Raw genomic sequence first — 17,937 nt, forward strand, 5'->3', positions numbered from 1 at the left:
CAAGAAGGGAATGTTTGAGAAGCTTCAAAACTCAAGGCCACATTCTTGTTGTATTGGTAAGACGAAGAGAAACCACCTGGCGCATTTGAAATGAATTAGTACAGAATAGAACTCCGGTTTCGTCTTTGTGCCTTCAAAAAAACGAATTGATAAATGGGAACAGACATGCTCTAAATACAGGCCATTGTCGTAACCGTTGTTTTTCTGCAATAACTGCTTTGCAGAAGTTTATTTGATGTAAAGGCGTATTTGGCCACTAATTTCTTCATTAGTTTATGCAAATACCAAATGTCGCCTAAGGGGCAGCGTCGTCCAGGTGACTAATATGCATCTATTTTAGTCCGTCGCTATAGGACTTAAACTAACGATATTACTGGCATGGTGTTCAAAGTACAGAGTTAGCAGTAATTATTAATGATCAGAGGAACGTAACAAGTTAAAATAACAAACGTATTAAGGTTAATTGTTTTTGCTTATTAGTGCGCCGTTCTTGTAGGTTATAAGTACTCTTCCCGAAGTAAGCCGAGTAAGACCCTTCTGAGTATGTCAGTTCTTGATTACATAATTAAAACAAGTGATTTCTAGCACCTACGTCCGTACAATAGCTGATAGTGCTGAATATAAAAAACTTCTATAATTCTAAATGCACGAAAGTTCGTACAAATTATTGAAGACTAATAAAAACTTCGAGAGTTTATAGTCCTTTTTTTGTTTATTTATCCTTTTTTTCTGCAATATTAATTATTTTTCCCCGAAATAACAGCATATATATGAAAAAAGAACACATAGAAGTTTAGCTCTATGGGTCCCAACTTCTCGTTAAAATCTTGAGGAACTGACTTTAAGAAAGGTTAGACAGTATATAAACATTGTGTGACCGTTTCTCCTTTAACTTTGCTTGAAGTTCACGGTATTATCTGAATACCTCTTTGCAATAAAAAAAAAACGTACATTACAGAAAAAATAAATACTATCATAGTCAAAAATTTCCTTGCTTTCCTTTTCGTAGAGCCGAAATATCTTCGCGCTGGTCTTAAACTTTCCGACCAGCGTTTACTGAGTATTTAATCGAGCACTTTGTTTAATATTCAATATGAATTATACATTTAATTGAATGCATTAAATTACCTGATTGTTTACTTCAATTAAATCTCTTCCATTTAGTCCACTTTTGAGTTCAGTAGTCTCCTGGCCGAGACTTCATAACTCAGTGTATCTCCTACTTCCTCTAACACTGTCCTTGTAGAGAGTAACGTGTTTGCCTGTTAGCCTTATAAGCACGTAGTAGTCTAGGTTTGAATTTAGGCGTACACACGTTCCGTTTAGCGCTGGAGGTCATCGCCTAACAGCTGTCATAGGTACGTAAAACACATTTTCTACCAAAATAACTCGAAGTGTCTTGACGCAGATAAGCTGCTGTTCCTTTATATGTGTTCTTTCACACATAAAAATCCTTTTATTTCTTAAGCAGTTTCCACTTCGTTTTTATGTCTTTCTGATAAATATTGAACGCGAACGTAAGGATGACTGGATTTGCTTTAAGTAAATCCGTCTAGAATTCTGACTATTCAATGCTCGCTTGGCCATCACAGCACGTCGGGTGCATGGTCCAATATAGCATTATTTTTACAATGCGAATTTAGAATTTACCGATCGCTAAAACTCACCATGTTCTGTATCACTATGTGAGAAACCCTGCCATGTACATCCTGCAGATAGGTACATTCTTATTCTTAGAACTGCGCAAGCATGTCACCCTAGTAAATTTTTGTACACAGGTTTATGCAAAGGGTGTCTACCCAGTCGCCTTCCTCCGATTGTAGATTTGTTGTGGCAGTTCTCATTAGCAGATATATTCGGATCGTCATACCAAAATATGCCCATTGTTGCCGATGATGCAATATCCCTACATAAACTTATTCTAAATTCAATCAGCTACACTCGACAAAAGTCTGGATCAGTTAGCGAGTCAGTCGAAAGCAGGATGCTGATTTGCCCGTTATCGCAATTAGTAGCGACCGTGTATTAACGACGCGGCTCGACGTCGAAGTAATTTGAAGCTCAATACCTACAGTCATGGTTAGCTTTTTTTGTTTTGTAAATTATGCTGCTTCAGTAGGATACATGTTCCTTAAGTTCTGCCTCGAAAAACAATTAAGGTCCAATATTTTATTTTTTTCTTACATTTGTCTTAGGTTTCTCACTCTCGATTGATCACTCACTACACTGTAATATCTATGATCGATATGAACAGGAAACTAATGAGTTAGTTATAACTTGTACACACCCCTAACTCCAAAATGATGAATCCGTTATTTGAAGCATTATTTTCTCTGATTATTTTTTCTAAATAAGATACCATATGTAACTACAGCTCAGATTTAGTTCACATACTTTCAAATTGCATGCTTTTTATTAAAGTCTGAATTTTATGCACATTTAATAATAAACATTCAAGAAATATTGACTTTAATCAAATAGCATATAAGCTCATGTAATAGAGCCTAAATTTAAAATCATATTTCCTTTTTGATGAGACACGTAAGTAGTAATTATTGCAATTACTGCGAAAGCAAAAATCAATGAGAATCCTTCCATTCCCCTTTATCAGTTTCATTTCACATGCATAATAGCATGACATAAGTAAGAACACGTGCATTAAAAAAACATAGAAAAATGTCACTGCTTTATTGTTATTTGCTTATCGTATATTTGGCTGTTGACGTTCGTAACTATATTCATTGTATTATCCATTTTTGCTATTACTCCCAGTCACCGACGAAACCTGCGCATGTATTTCGATATGCTCACAGTAATTATAACAATGCCCAACAATGCAGCGCGCTGGACACGCTCAGCAGCATTTATGAGTCCTTTAACCAGTCCCCGTACGTTTGACAGCTTTGTTGTTGCTAATACTCAGTCGTATGCGCGTTGCCCGCTAACGTGAGCCGTAAAGGGTTACGGTTACATCATTTGCCCCATCTCAGAGCTACAGCTGGGTTCTAAATGGGGGGTGTATATCTGTTTTTGCTAAAGGTACCCTTTGGCAGCAAAAACTTGTACCTTGCACGGTCAGTCCATATCAAATAGAATTATGCAAGTTAGCTTCTGCGGTGCCAGATTCATTACGCATTGAGTTGTTTTTAGTTTTGGAAAATTCACGCATCATTTGCGCTGAATTGTATTGGCGTATCGTTTCAGCGTTCAGATAACCGTATAGGCTTTTTTAAGCTTCTGCTACTGTAGAATATAACACTTTTCCATAAGGCGCTAGCTTAATGATCGACGTACTCCTATTCAAAAGAATACATCTATTTTGGAAGTCTACGGTTTGCTGCGGGACGCACTGTAATGCCCAACTTATGGAGCGTAGTTAAGTATAACGAAGGTCTGTTATTATACTGTGCTATTCATGATTATACATGCGGTAATCTTGTAAACACTGCTCTAATAGTTCACATTAGTTAGTAGCAAAGGAACACTTTTGCTCCTTATCTTGTCCGCAATCTAACATACATGTATATTATTAACTAATTATAGCACTGCTTATAATATGATAACAAGCCACGTCCGCGCGTCAAGCTTTCGCTTTTAGGTGAACGGGGATGCAATATGGGACAAAACGTTTTCTCCAAAACAAACTCACCTTTCTTTTTTGCATCTCTTCGCTTAGTTCAGCATTCTAGCCCTAGTTGGCCACACTGACAACCATCATTATATTACTATTATTACTATTGTTTTTATCACTCTATTCAATGGAATCGTTTGTTTTATCCATTGCACTTCTGTTTCACACCGTTAACTGCTTGTGTATAGCCTAGTAGTTTTTGGGTTCAACATACAATAAAAATTATATATATAACACTTTTGCAACACCTTGCATGAATCTAAAAATACGCTATGCAATGAAGTCTTGTAGTGCGCCATAATAACCTGTATTAACGATTACGGAGAGCGTAGATCAGCGAATCCTAACGTTCTAGTAAATCTACACAGTAAATCCCAGTAGAGCGAGCGCCGTTTTGTCTGCTTGTGTGTGATGTTGGCTAAACCTGGAATAATATGGAAACTGTATAATGTTTGAGATAAACGTTTTAAGGCATTTCTTCAAGTCGATCTGGCGGAGAGGATCGCTCAACATTTCAGGATCATCATCTTCGGCGTCATCCAAGTCGCTTGGATCCACCGTCCGCATGACATCAACAATATATTCCAAATTATCACCAGCCTACAAAATCGAGCATAAACGTTTTAACATGACAATCTACTAGAAGTGATTGTAAACAGAAATGGAGGCACAATGACACTGCTCCGAGTGCATGACGAGTAGAAAAGTTTCACAAACGTATCATTTCCTGCACAAAATATCCCAAATTTTAATTTCTCTAACTCGTGTATTATTCGGATGTGTAATTGAAGTGAGAGTTGATCTTTACCTCGCATCGATCCTGCCCGATATCCTCGTTTTCCGAATCTGTGTCGGAATCGTCTTCCCAATTCTCTTCGGACTGCTGGATCAGGTCGCGTAAGATGAGTTTGTACATTTTCACTACAACCGGGATCTCTGTCCACTGAGTTGGCTTTTTCGCTCGCTGTGAGCGTGTTTTTGGGCCTGTGTTAGTAAACGAATGAAAAACTGACTGAGAAACTAATCTGCCAAGGCGTGTTCTCTCTGTGTGGATGTACTCTGATGAAGTGTATTTTTATCACTAGAGTTGTTCAATTTTATAACTCATTGCTCCTCAAGCTCATCAACTTACCCATCTCATTCAGGTCGACAATTTCATCACCTTTCACGGTAATGTTTAGTACTCGTTCATCGTTTTTGTTAAGGGCGTGTTCGACCAACTTTGTCAAAGCAAGCAGCGTGACCTTCGTATCGTGTGACCCGTAGAAAAGTTGTTGCTTATTGCACCACTCGGCAAGTACAAAAGCCAGGGCAGACTCGCCACTTGGGCCAGGGACTGAAGACAGAAAATCAAGAAGCGCCCCCAGATCAGTGTGCACCAGACGAGCAAATACTAATATGAGGTTCTGTGTGACTGAACACGTTTCCGTATGTAGTAGTTTGCTAAGTACAGCCCGTAAAAGTCGTTCGATGCCTTCCTGACCAAGGTCTGCCATGCCACGGGCGACCAGTGTGCAAACAAGGCGGCCCACGAATGCCGCCGCACTTTCGGGGGTCTTGGGGTCTAAGAGGTGCTCACACGCCTGCAAAACGAGGTGGAGTCCGGTCTGTCCCTGGTCATTTCGCCACTGCACCAGCTGAGGATATGCAGCGAACACATAGGCGCGTAAACATTCGCCCCCGTTCTGCATACAAGTTATGTCGTCGGTGGACAGCACGCACGCGATACATGCCGGAAAAGCCTGCGTGATCACAGGGTCTGGCAACGGGGCAGGTGAATGACGAACGAGGGTGGCGAGAATATCCAGCGCGACCTAAAACATATAAGGCGTTCTACAAGTCAGTAAAATCTCATCAAAGAAAATATTAGTTTGCAATAACTTGCAGTTTATGTTGATTGTCATTAAAACTTATATCGTCCTTCTTTATGTTTTCATTAACTTGAATATTATCTGTGAGTGACTTAATTCTTATAATAAATGTCTCACTTGTTGGAACGTTATTCTAGTTTTTCCAATGCAATTTATATAAACGGACAAATGGCATCAGACAATTAGTTCTATTCACTGTCAAAGCTGCCAAAGTATGCTACGTATCTCTACATACCCCCGGCATAGAGCTGGGCATTGTGGCTTGTTGTTGGGCATGGTCATTGGGTATTGTAAGAATCTGGATAAGCGTGGGTAGTAACGTTCCGTGTAGTGTACTGCTACACGCTGGAACCTTTGATAGTTCTTTAAAGATATCCTGTGCTAGAGAAACCAGTACAGTATCGTTTGAATGCTTCAAAAATACACCAATTGTTAGCGGGGTGATTTTTGGCTCGAGCACAGCCGTAAATTCTGGATCCATCTGTAATAAATAAAACCGACCGTGTTATAGGTTTAGGATTACAAATTTAGCCCAATTACGAAATAACAAATAGGTTGGTCCTGTCAAACAACTTCGTTTGACACTAATTTAACATACACGCTTACCGAAACGAGAAGTGTAAGAGCTTCCAGTACAGTCGACAGAGCTGCCGGTGTAGCCTCTCCAGCCATTCTTTCCAAAGCCTCGACAGCTGGTCCCAAATATGGCTGGATCAACGTTTTTCCCCCATTCACTTTCAAGTAATCACAGAAACTGTGCAAGGCTTTCGCTGCTGCAATTCGTAACACAGCTGGCTGGGAGGGCTGAAGTGCAGTCACTGTACTGCCAATAAAGCTATAAATGATAGAAAATAGGTATTGCAGAATGTATATCATTAATGTTTCATGTCTTTATTATATATAAACTAAATTATTTTCAGACCATTTAGAACAGCATATAATTACCGTCAATTAAACACACCTTTGAAGAACGGGATGTTGCATACACGACGCATATTTAGACGCGAAACAGAGACAACGCCCCTGGAGAAATGGGTTGGCACCAGGCATATTGATGTCCTCAACGATGAGCGTTTCTAGCATACGAGTCTGGAATTCGAATGACGTCAAGTTTTTTGCCCGAGTATACGTAATTATCTATTGATGACAACATCATTTGTACAAAATGTCTACGAGTTTTTTCTTAGTCGAGTCGAGAAGTTCTTTATAGGTAAGTGACATACGAGGTACCTAGCCTGCCATACAAACTTTCTAGCAAAAAAATACAAACATATGAACTAGTGTCCTGAATGAACGTTGTTAATAGCAAATGATAATCGTAGAGACAATAATGGATGTATTAGCGGAAGACATACCAGGTTGAAATCTGGAGGCATCTGATTTTGCTTGAATTTCTCTGTCAGTAGCTCAGACATCGCTTGCAATGCAAACATCGATGCCTCATGCAGTTTCCACCAGTTGGGATCTCCTGCTGTCATGGCAACTTGTGACTCCCGCAGATGACGGCTCACGGCACTGCACGCTGGCAGTACGCACTCGTCGTAGAAATCCGCTTTCAGTGTCTACATGGCCATACGGCCAGGAAAAGCAACAATGTATATACGAAATTGTAATAGATAAACCGAATGCCCATCTCTATATGCACACCTAAAATGACCCAAATGGTGGTATTACACTCCTGTATCCATTTCCTTAGTAAAACTAGAATTCAATACCATAAACCATTGTTTTACTACAAAAAGTGCGCTCCTATTCTGGCCTTCTTTTGAATATAACTACATGTCTGCGAAGTTCACCTAAGTACGACCACTTAGAGTTATGACAAAACAATGCATAGGAATCCATTGCATAACATAATAGGAACTATTCTTGCGACAAGCCATATTCGAACGTCTCTCAAAAATTTAAAGGAACAATCTTGGCTGTTTATTTCTTAAGCACGTAGCGTGTATTATATGAATCTTTTCCTCAGTCTCTAACGCGTTTTAGAGGCGATTCGCTTACGAAGACTGAGAAATGAATGCTATTAAATCCGAACAGCATTTAAATAAAAGATACTATCAACCTGCAAAACATCAAGCGCTGATATCCGGACACCGAAGGCGAAGGTGTCTTCGTCCTCTTCCTCTGCATATTTATCGGCGTCAGATGACCAATTCTGTATTTGCTCGCCGGTTATCTATGGGGTACCAAGAAAAAAATATCGTATTGAGGAAGTGTCAGCAACGACCTCTTTGAATTAGTCAATTGCTTTTATTAAACACGAATCGAACGGTTAAAACGGAACTGCGTGTTTATTTGCGCGTCTTAAGCAAGTTCTCAAGCAGCGCGTTATTATCAATAGCACATGATATTTCGAATATTCAAAACCCCAATTATATATGTGTATTTTCTAAATACCATATTAACAGTCGATGGAGGTGGATGATAAATTTTGAAAAGAGCTACGTTAAATATAGTACAAATATTATGTTAATATGTTATAAAGTTATGATATTATGTTTACATTTATATGTTTATAAAGCATAGATTCAACGCTGCAAGTTTTCATCATAAATTCTAGGACTTAGCTTCAGAGGAAAATGTAGCATGACGTTAAAGCAAGTACATATACAGATATTCCGTGGGGTAAATTGTATGAAATAGAAATTGTTGCTCATCGTTCACGATGATTCTATCGAATATCGATGAGTCGCTATCGAAAATTGATAAGTTTTATCTTAGAATATACTCACTTGCATGTAAGCTATTAGATAATAGAGAAGATCTTCCATAGCCGTGCTGACAGGCTTTTGAAGCTTTGGACTTTCAATCAGTGCCTGCACAAACTCGAAGATTGTTTGAACTAAACTATGGATACCGTAGACTTCACCTGTAAATACAAAGCTGACTTGTTACAACAGATTTTTTGTTTATTCAGCTGCTCAGAACGATGTGATTGCATTGTCATACGACCTCTGCAAAAGCATATTAAGTATAGCGTTAGAATATGTATGGATTTCGTTTTGTTCAGGAAGCACCCCCAAAACTTACAGCCATGAACTAGTCATAGCCAAATCCATTAGAATATATGTATATAATAGTATATATACCCGTCATGTGTCTAGGTTAGCACTTTTCAGAATGTTTTACCATCCGAATCGACCTCGTCCTCGTTATCCACTGTGTTGTTGACTCGCTCCTTCACGTAAACCTCCGCCGTCCCAGTTAGCGTTGACCATACGGGGCCAAGTATCTCAGGAAGGAATGGCAACAGGACTTTGTCGCGAACCCTCACCAGTTCTTTGAGTGTACTTAGTACCTCTGTTTTGAGAGCTGGATTGAATTGTTGCGTATGTGGTACATTGAGGATGTCGACAAAAGCTCTTATAAAGCCCGGTAGAAAAGGATTGAGCTGCATTTTAACGACGTTTTTTTCAAAAGAGCTCATGGACAGTAGAATCTGTTAAGAGAAGCAATCGAACAGGAGAACAATTTCACACGTTGAGGCTATATCGTGCGCGCATTAAGTAATGATTCCATTAAAGATTCTCTAGATAGAAACAACATGTCTTCATATAAACATATTCAGTACCTGGGCACAGGTGGAGAAGACCTGTACGGCACGTAGCTTAATCTTCTCAGATGAGGTCGCAGAAATTAGAAGAGTATGCATCTCGGGAAGAACGACGGGGACCATGTGAACCATTTGATCGTCCGTCACCTGACACTGGGTAAACTCTGTATGCACGCAGTTATTCAAATCAGGTTTAAGAATATGTCAGTAGTCCATCTGCACGAGCATACCCTGTTCTTTTCTATACCACAAACACATTCGGCGTACTGCAAAAAGCCATGTCAACTTACGTATATATAATGAAACAGAATCTCGAAATCATGCAAAACCACGATAATTGTACAAGCTTGGATTCGGTCAAGCCGGTTTTAGCAAAAACGCACATTGTTACTACTCCTTTTCGTATCTCGAATAAAATGCAAATCGTCGGTGTGCCATTATCTGAGTCATTCAAAAGCTGGCCTTAACATGCAGTAGGACTTCATGTGTGCCTATGGTTGACAAATCATAATTTTTGGCCTGCCGAACTTGGCAATAAACGATTGCGAATAAACAACTTTTACTAGCCATAATCATAGTCTTTTCTAGGAAGGCAAGCGTTTTAACGTTAGCTTTGTTGCGCGACTAATTTCTTGACACGATATTGTTAGTGGCCCATATATTTCCACATTTGCTTCAGATAACTCTACCTTGCAGAGTTATACGGACCCACGACACAGATGTCTTGAATCGATAATTTCTCAAAGATGAATGAATTCTAGGGAGCTCATAGTAAAAAAGACTAATGTATTGATATTTTTTAATTTTCGATAGCACCAGTTACCTTGATAATAAACAAACTCTAACTACTGTGTATATACCATATATATATATATATGGTACGACACTTAAATTGGGACTTTTTCTGACATTGTCTCTAAATAAGCGAAATTATTCTAACAAAAAGATTTGCTTTTACTCGAAGTGTTATTTCTGGCGGTTCATTTTTAATGAATATAACCACCATTCTCCGCTTCTTAGCTTCAATTTAAGACCTAAACAATTCCCTAGTAATTTTTTAAATATTCCTTCTTTCATCCGTAATGCACTTTTGCTCGCCGCGCACCAAGCGATATGGATAAATTTAAACTCCTTAATGTTGCCAAAATACGCTGCATGGTAAAATTTTTAGCGGAGCTCGATCTTAATGTAATAGCAAGCTAAAGTCCTGAAAATTCCACATAGGCCTTAAATTTCGGGCAAACCCACAATTTTCAGTTGAGTGCTTAAAATGTAAATAATAACTGACATTTACTCAATTTTCAAAAACGACGCACTCTTGTCCATCATGGCGAGTTTCTCGTAAAGAACTCGACTTTTTTTTTATCTATTACTAGAAAAAAAGCGACGATGTCCATGACGACTAACACCCCCCATAGTTTGTGTAATAAATTTAGGTAACATACCTTATATGATAAAATGGAATGTGCAATACGATCTTAATTCAAATCGAGCGTCGGATTATAAAATTTTACTACTATGAGGAAGCGAAGCCTTTTGCTTACAGCCCAAACAAACATTTCTCTTATTCCCGAGTATTCCAGTGACGGTAGATGCTCTAAAACGCTTCAAATGATATCTAAATTATCAAAGAAGAATAATTCTACGACTTTCACAAGCGCTGAGTACGTTTATACTTTTAAAAGGCAGCGTCCTATATGTATTCTAGTTTCAGCGAACGCATAACTACTCATCCAACTAGATTACTTACCAACAAGCACCTTCATAGTACCGTCGACGACATGAACATCATTTGACTTGAGTGCTTGCATGAGTATACGAAATAACTGCTCCCATTGTTCCGGCCAGTCAAAGTAAGCGATTTTTGAAATAGCGTACGCTATTGAGCCTCGAAGCTTTTTTTGCGCCTCCTAAATCGTCCGAAAAAGTCATGTCAAGTCGTCCCAAAAAACCATATTAGTTCTCCGATCAAAGGTTTTATCTGAGTGCGCTTACTTACAAGCAAAGAAAGGTGTGTTCGTTAGGGCACATTCAAATCTATAGTGCATAGTGCGTGAACATGTTTAAATATATGCACCTTGAGTCCAAGGGGCAACATCTGTCGAACTCTTTCCTTGGTTTCCGATGGGCATTCCGGAGGGGTGAACTTGTCAGACTCCTTCGACCAATGAAATTCGACATATTGCTTTAGCAGAACTGAGCCCAATTGTCGAGATGCGAAGTCGTGTGAGGGATCTAGGATAATCTCACACAGGTGTACCGCAAATGCTGAAAATCCATAGCATATATTAAAGCAGTCGGGCCACAACAGCATAAACATGATTTACGAACAACAGTCATCAGCGCGTGGATTGTGTTTTAAATAGATTGAAAGGCACTTGATATTATTGACACCTATCCACCTTTTATACGTGTTGAGACAGTCACTGATACATTCTTGGATAAGCAAGCAAAAAAATCTATGCACGTGATATCTGTGACGATTCCCATATTTATGTTTCATTAATAAGTTCCCTTTCTGCGATATTTCGCGCAGTCATTTCGGGCAAATTTTAGCCTCTCTACCGCAATAATGGATGCACGACTTCAACTTTTGATACCATTTGAGCTTTGTATTTTTATTATAAGCCAAGAATAGTTATATGTTTCGAGTATTATCACCTTCTTTTCTTTCATAAAAAGCTTTTTGACTTATACCAAGCATTTGTATATACACGGGTTGTGTTAACACATAAACATATATGATATGCTTCAATATGAGCTGCATATAAATAGGCCCTATATAACTTGGTTGTACTGCGCTTTTCGTTATCTGCTGATTTTCCTTTTTTTTTGCGGCTTTTAGTTGACTTGATGACTTTAATGTTCATAAGCTGCTTACCTTCGGTAACTTCGAGTGCCTTGGCTCTATTCTCGGCCTGGTTACGAATGTTGGAATCGGCACTTTGCAGCTGGCTGAGAACCTCGACAAGGGCCTGACGCAACCCTGTTTCCACGGTCGTTCCACCAACCATGTTTTATAGTAGCCTTCGTTTCTCCAGACTGCGATGCTAGTGGCCCTCTGTGGCAGCCGGCTTTCGAAATTCGTGCCTAGACGGACCTGGTTGGTACTTGAGTCTTGTTGGGAAACTGTACCCAATTTGTGGTTAAGTCACCAAGAGACTTATCATGTAATGATGCCACTTGTTTTTGACACTTAGGAAACTGATTGCGGACAGTCCCGTTTTCACTGACGTAAGACAAGAACTTACAACTTACGCGATCATGCCGGAATAGCAACAACGCACAGAGCGGAGTTATCCGCGTAAACCGGAGGACCCGGTAGTAGCGATACTAAGTGAATATACAAACACGGACAGAACGACCAAGAGAAATTGTGCCCGTCACCCCCCTCCGTCTCGATAAAGCAGCCGATTGGCGCCAAAATGCGGTTTCCGCGCTCAAGTCGGATTACCATGCAACTGCGCCGTGTGACCCACCGCTTACTGCAGCAATTTTTACACCCTGTAATCACGTGCGTACATATTAAATATAACAAATAACTGATCGGAAAGCTAGAGGAGCATCGACACGACCATAGTAAAAGCTTTATGGTAGACTTCATTATGCCGTTGTCTTATTCCAAGTAATACCCATAAGTTGTAAAGAAATATATACGGATTTAGTAGCTGTTTCATATATTATACTACTGCCGTGATTGGCAGTACCACTGTTTTTGTTGCTGTCATCTTTTTTTTTTTATTATTATCTGGATAATAGCAATGACTAAATCGATAATCTCCTAATCATAAAAATAGCGTATATCTAACTGTCTCTCTTTCTTGTATACAGTGCTAGCACACGAGTTTAGTAACAATGGAAATTTGTTTTCCCGGAAATTTCATCTTCTCACAATGATTTACGTTCAAGCATAGCATTATAGTAATTTATTATAACATCCTTTTTAAATTTCAATATGGATCTCTACAAATGATTTCATTCTTTCACTCTTGTTTTCTCTCTTTCCCAGCTAGCAGACATAATATATTCTTTTTATCTAAACCTCACACACGCCCGAATTTTACACTGTATCTTGCAGAGTGCCGGCGTTGGCGAAATCTGGTGCCGACAGCCTATTGCTGATGTGTCGTTAAGTGTCGTGCTTTGTTTGGAGCAGGCTGCTAGGCAGCGGGTGCTTTTGTGTGAGCTGCAAATAGTGCATAGCTCACCGGACCGGCTTGAAGCGTCCGGCAAAGAATGATCCTCGCAAATCTGTGTGAATTTGGCAAAAATATGCTTATATCGACATGGCTAATTGTCCTACTAGCTTTGACTGGGGGTGTTTTAACACAAGACGTAGGTTCCTTGGAGAATACCAACATTGAGAGGACCATAGACATAGCCTCTCAGCTGGTTCGTACGACAGTGAAGATATCAGTAGAAAACAAAGGATCCACCCCCGTTTCGAATTATTATTTCGCCCTCCACCCAACAGAAGTGAAACACCTCAGCTTTATTTCGGCCACAGTGAGTTCAATTCATGAGTTCATATGATTGATTTTGCTTGGAAAACTTAAACAATGTCTAATATTAGATGCTTGAATTCTTCTAGAAGCGTGTAGAAGCTCTGTTATATTATGGGAATTTTATACGTAGAAGGATGTTAGTATACAGAAACTTGTATTAAATAAACATGATACTAACTCAATAACTTGCTTGTCGAAACATCGCTATTTACAGAGTGAGGCCATCCCATTAACAGTCGTCGTGGATAAGGCTGCTTCGCCCGACAAGTACGTATCTACTGAAAAAGAAATCGTGTAGTGTAGATATTGACAGACATATTAGTTAATGTCGTTGGTCATATTGCCGAAAGCTTTTACCAGCTTGTGAGCTTTTTCGATATGTCTGGCAAGGTCTGCAGCTTTCAGTGGAATAAAGCGAGTCCTAGCTAATAGGGTAGAATATTATCTGTGCCTTCGTCTTGAATAGAGTGTGGTTTCTATAAACTAAGTAGACTTCGCATGTGGAACGTAGCTAATTTGCCCATTTGGAATGTTAACGCTGTGCTCGCCTAAGTACTGAAGTCTGGGTGGTTGCCTCCTTTCGATAACATAACATGCGCCTGCTAAACAAAAAGCTGTGAAAGGTTCATCGTATCGATGGATTGGTGTGAAAACTTTTTTTCATTTTTTCTGCAACGATATAGAAATTCATTATATGCAGTTAAAGACTGTGAGTAACTTTGCCATCATATCTAGGGCATATAGTTAGGTTACTATTAAGCGTACTCACACTGTGTAGATACTAAAAATATTTCTATATTCTCGTACAGGTGGGGAAAACCTGAAAGGAAAATGAATAGGGTATAGAATAAATTGTCCTGTCTAAATTAATCTGATAACAGAAATGATTGTGGATAGAGAGAATGGTATAGCTGAGTGAACTTGTAATTTCATATTAACCTATGACAAGCTTCCGGCGAGTGCCGCGCGTCATTAAATTGTTTTTTTACGTTCATTGTTCATGTTTAATTATTAGTTGATTTCGAAGGAGAGCCAATGGTTACATGTGTGTATAGACAATATCACGATAAAGGCGTTCTAAAGAAAACCTGCGCTCAGTTTTATTAGAGCCATTACAGCAATCATTATTGTTTTTAGTTATCATAATATGAGGAGAACACACGAGTCGGCGTGAAGTTTTCTTGACTACCTTTCCTCAAAAAGCAATTCCGGGTGTTTCTGTGCAGAGATCAAGCTGAATTCTGTACTTTTGCTGCCCGATAACAGCTAACTTAACCTATTATGCTATTGAAAAGTATTCACATGTTGTATTTACAATGAGCATATAATATTGATAAAATTATTCTGAGGATAACACACGGGCTAGCTTGCTGTTACAAGTTTGCTCGACTAAAATTCCTCGGAGAGAAACATGTCAGACATTTCTGTACTAAAGCGTCTAAATCGCTTCTGTGCTTTTGCTCTCTGACAACATTGAGGCTTCAAGCATTGCTGAAATTAGCCAATCATTAATTATGAAGCAGCCGTAAAAATTTGATTTCTTTGACAGATATATGGTAAACAGCAGTTGATCGACTCTACAGTTGCTTTTGGCTTATTTAAGGGTAGTTACATTTCTAGTTATAATAAAAACCAAATATTATTCCATCACAAATATATCCATTCAAAACACATGCATATGTACTTTATTTAAAAAATGCTTTTTCCCTTTTTATGTTGCTCTATCTAACGTTGTAAAATATTTTCTCCCATTTCAGTGCAGTGCTATATAAAATTTCACTGCCAACTCCTCTATCTCCGGGAAAAAGTATCAAATTGGATGTGATGACCGTCCTCACCCATCAGCTTCAGCCATTCCCAGCCCAGGTGCAACAGGGCGACAAGCAACTGGTGATTTACAGGGGCAGTCACCATCAGCTCTCGCCGTATTTTACGACCCGGCAAACAACAAAAATCCGGTTGGCGTCAAACCGTGTTGAAAGCTACACGAACACCGAGAAGCCAAACGCTCAGTCTGAGTCGTCGGTTACCTATGGGCAATACACAAATGTGGCGCCCTATACGAGGGTGCCGTTCAAGGTCCATTATGAGAATCATAAGTCGTTCCTTGTGGTCAAAAACTTGAAGAGATGGATTGAGGTGTCGCACTGGGGCACAATTCAGGTGGAAGAAACTTTGGATGTGAAGCACGAGGGCGCAGAACTGAAGGGTAGTTTCAGCCGCTACGATTTCCAGCGAGAGATAGGTTCCTCACCGGCTGTCAAATCGTTCAAGACCTTCCTTCCCCTTGGGGCAAGGGATGTCTATTACCGTGATGAGATTGGTATGTTATCATATGATTTCTTAACTAACATTTCGTTGCCCTATGCTCAGTTGAGTAGACTAGCTTTCTTCAATTTATCTACTTTTATATATAATAGTCTAAATGCAACTTGTCTATGTTGCTGAACCTCAGGCAATATCTCAACATCGCGAATGCGTGTCCGATTCGACTCGGTAGAAGTGGAACTACGGCCACGTTTCCCGCTATTCGGCGGCTGGAAGACCCACTACGTTCTAGGATATTCTATTCCCACAACAGATTTCCTTCTTCATGATGGTTCTGATGGATTTGTTCTTAAGATAAATTTCATTGATCATATTTTTGACGATGCGGTCATAGACAGCGCTGTCGTTAAGATTGTGCTCCCTGAAGGATCGAAAGACATCCGCCTAAAGTTGCCCTTCATGACTAAGAGACATGCTGACGAACGCCACTACACCTATTTAGATACCACGGGTCGGCCTGTTGTCGTCTTAAGCAAGGAAAACCTCGTTGAAGATCACATCCAGCAACTGGAAGTTCACTACCGCTTCAATAAGATGCTAATGTTTCAGGAGCCTCTGTTAGTAGCTGTAGCACTGTTACTTCTCTTCCTGACCGTCATTGTCTATGTTCGACTCGATTTCTCGATCCGGAGTGATCCCGGTCAAGAACTTAAATGGAAACTTGACTCTTTACTAGAACGTGCAAGCCGCGTGCAAGATAAACGAGATGCCCTTTACAACGGCATGGATCAAGCCCTCGCGAAATATAAGCTATCGAGGGACCAAGCAGGGTTCGAAGCACTGATGAAGAGACACACCGTAGGCCATCGGACGGCGTGCGAAGAGATGGCCGTCCTTGAGGAGGAGGCCAAGAATGGGAAGCTCCCTATCAGTGCCCAAGAGACTATACAAGAGCTCAACCGACAGGATAAAGCACTCCGAGAGCACATGACTGCTCAGGTAGCTATTCTTGAGAAGTTCATCCTGGGGAAGCTAAACAAGCAACAGTACACCGATCAGGAGATGGCTCTTACAAAAAAGAAGCAAGAAGTTTATGAGAAAATTAAGGACATCGCCAGCAAACTGTAGACGATCACGAACGAGTATCTAGTCTGGAAGATCGCAGTAGACTAATCCGCCGGAGGCGGCAGGTGAGCGGTTGAGTGCGAGAACAGGTCAAGCAAAACAATGAAGGGAAGTCAGCGAATGTGAACTATAGTGAACTGAGAGGATGAACAAATGTGCTTTGACGATGTGAGAAAAACTAGCGGCTATGAATAATATCTTCACTCTAGAGAGAAGTCAATGGGTGCTTTATCAAAAGCAGTACCATTGGTGAAGTTTAATAGTATATATATATGAGAGTCGAGTCTTACTCCCTCAATATTGTTCTGCTCTGTATATCTCTCTTCTCAACAACTATAGCAATGCAGATAATAGATAAGTAAATAGGTGGCCTAAAAGTATGCGCATACTTATAACATTTCCACTTAAGCTATTTGGCCGGTGCGCGTCCTCCACCCTAAATATATTATTATACAATGTATGGAAGGTTTTTAAGAATAAAAATATATATACGAATAAAGACGGTCTGATAAATTGTGCTAGATTTGTGCGATGTTTGACCTGTTCGTCAAGTCGATACAAGCGAACTAAACCAATAGGCTCTTTTTGACTATGTGATGGCGAGCTACAAGATATAATTAGGGAAAGTTGCAATATTCCTTAATGATGCGAATTAGCCACTTTGTATCACATGATTTGTTTTTTGACAGGAGCGTGTGCCGATTTTGCGTATTTACTTGATACAGCGGTATTAGCATTTTACTTGTGGAGCTGTTTAGTCTACTTATATACTTATTTTCAGTATTGACCAATCGATGTTTGCACTCTTCATGCAGGGCATCAGGGTTCGTGAGGATTTGCGACTATTGCATTCTAGTTTTATTCGATGCGGGAATTCTTCGATTGTTGGCTAAGCTTGAAATTGATTTACAGTTTCTGTTATTCATTACGAATTATGAAATTATACGCATCAATCGGTGTCAGAGCTAGGAGTCTACTGTA

General features: G+C 39.7%; 2 protein-coding genes across 2 annotated transcripts; one reads left to right on the forward strand and one right to left on the reverse strand.

The window, feature by feature from the left end:
• Positions 1-2,658: 2,658 nt before the first annotated feature.
• Positions 2,659-12,451, reverse strand: Ipo9 (Importin 9). The gene is made up of 14 exons (XM_022795319.2): positions 11,940-12,451; positions 11,136-11,326; positions 10,809-10,968; positions 9,077-9,222; positions 8,635-8,944; positions 8,238-8,374; positions 7,568-7,681; positions 6,858-7,064; positions 6,464-6,591; positions 6,109-6,337; positions 5,738-5,983; positions 4,764-5,445; positions 4,440-4,615; positions 2,659-4,231 (listed from the first exon to the last, which is right to left on the reverse strand). The coding sequence occupies exons 1-14, from the start codon at positions 12,070-12,072 to the stop codon at positions 3,992-3,994; spliced, it is 3,099 nt and encodes a 1,032-aa protein (XP_022651054.1). The 5' UTR covers positions 12,073-12,451; the 3' UTR covers positions 2,659-3,991.
• A 685-nt stretch (positions 12,452-13,136) lies between these two features.
• On the forward strand, positions 13,137-17,455 carry LOC111246173 (dolichyl-diphosphooligosaccharide--protein glycosyltransferase subunit 1). Its single transcript, XM_022795321.2, has 4 exons — positions 13,137-13,564; positions 13,778-13,830; positions 15,321-15,886; positions 16,019-17,455. Exons 1-4 carry the CDS (start codon positions 13,295-13,297, stop codon positions 16,957-16,959), a joined length of 1,830 nt encoding a protein of 609 aa, XP_022651056.1. The 5' UTR covers positions 13,137-13,294; the 3' UTR covers positions 16,960-17,455.
• The last annotated feature ends 482 nt before the right edge of the window (positions 17,456-17,937 follow it).

This window comes from Varroa destructor, unplaced genomic scaffold, assembly GCF_002443255.2.
Source record: "Varroa destructor unplaced genomic scaffold, Vdes_3.0 BEIS01000003.1, whole genome shotgun sequence".
Taxonomy (NCBI): Eukaryota; Metazoa; Arthropoda; class Arachnida; order Mesostigmata; family Varroidae; genus Varroa; species Varroa destructor.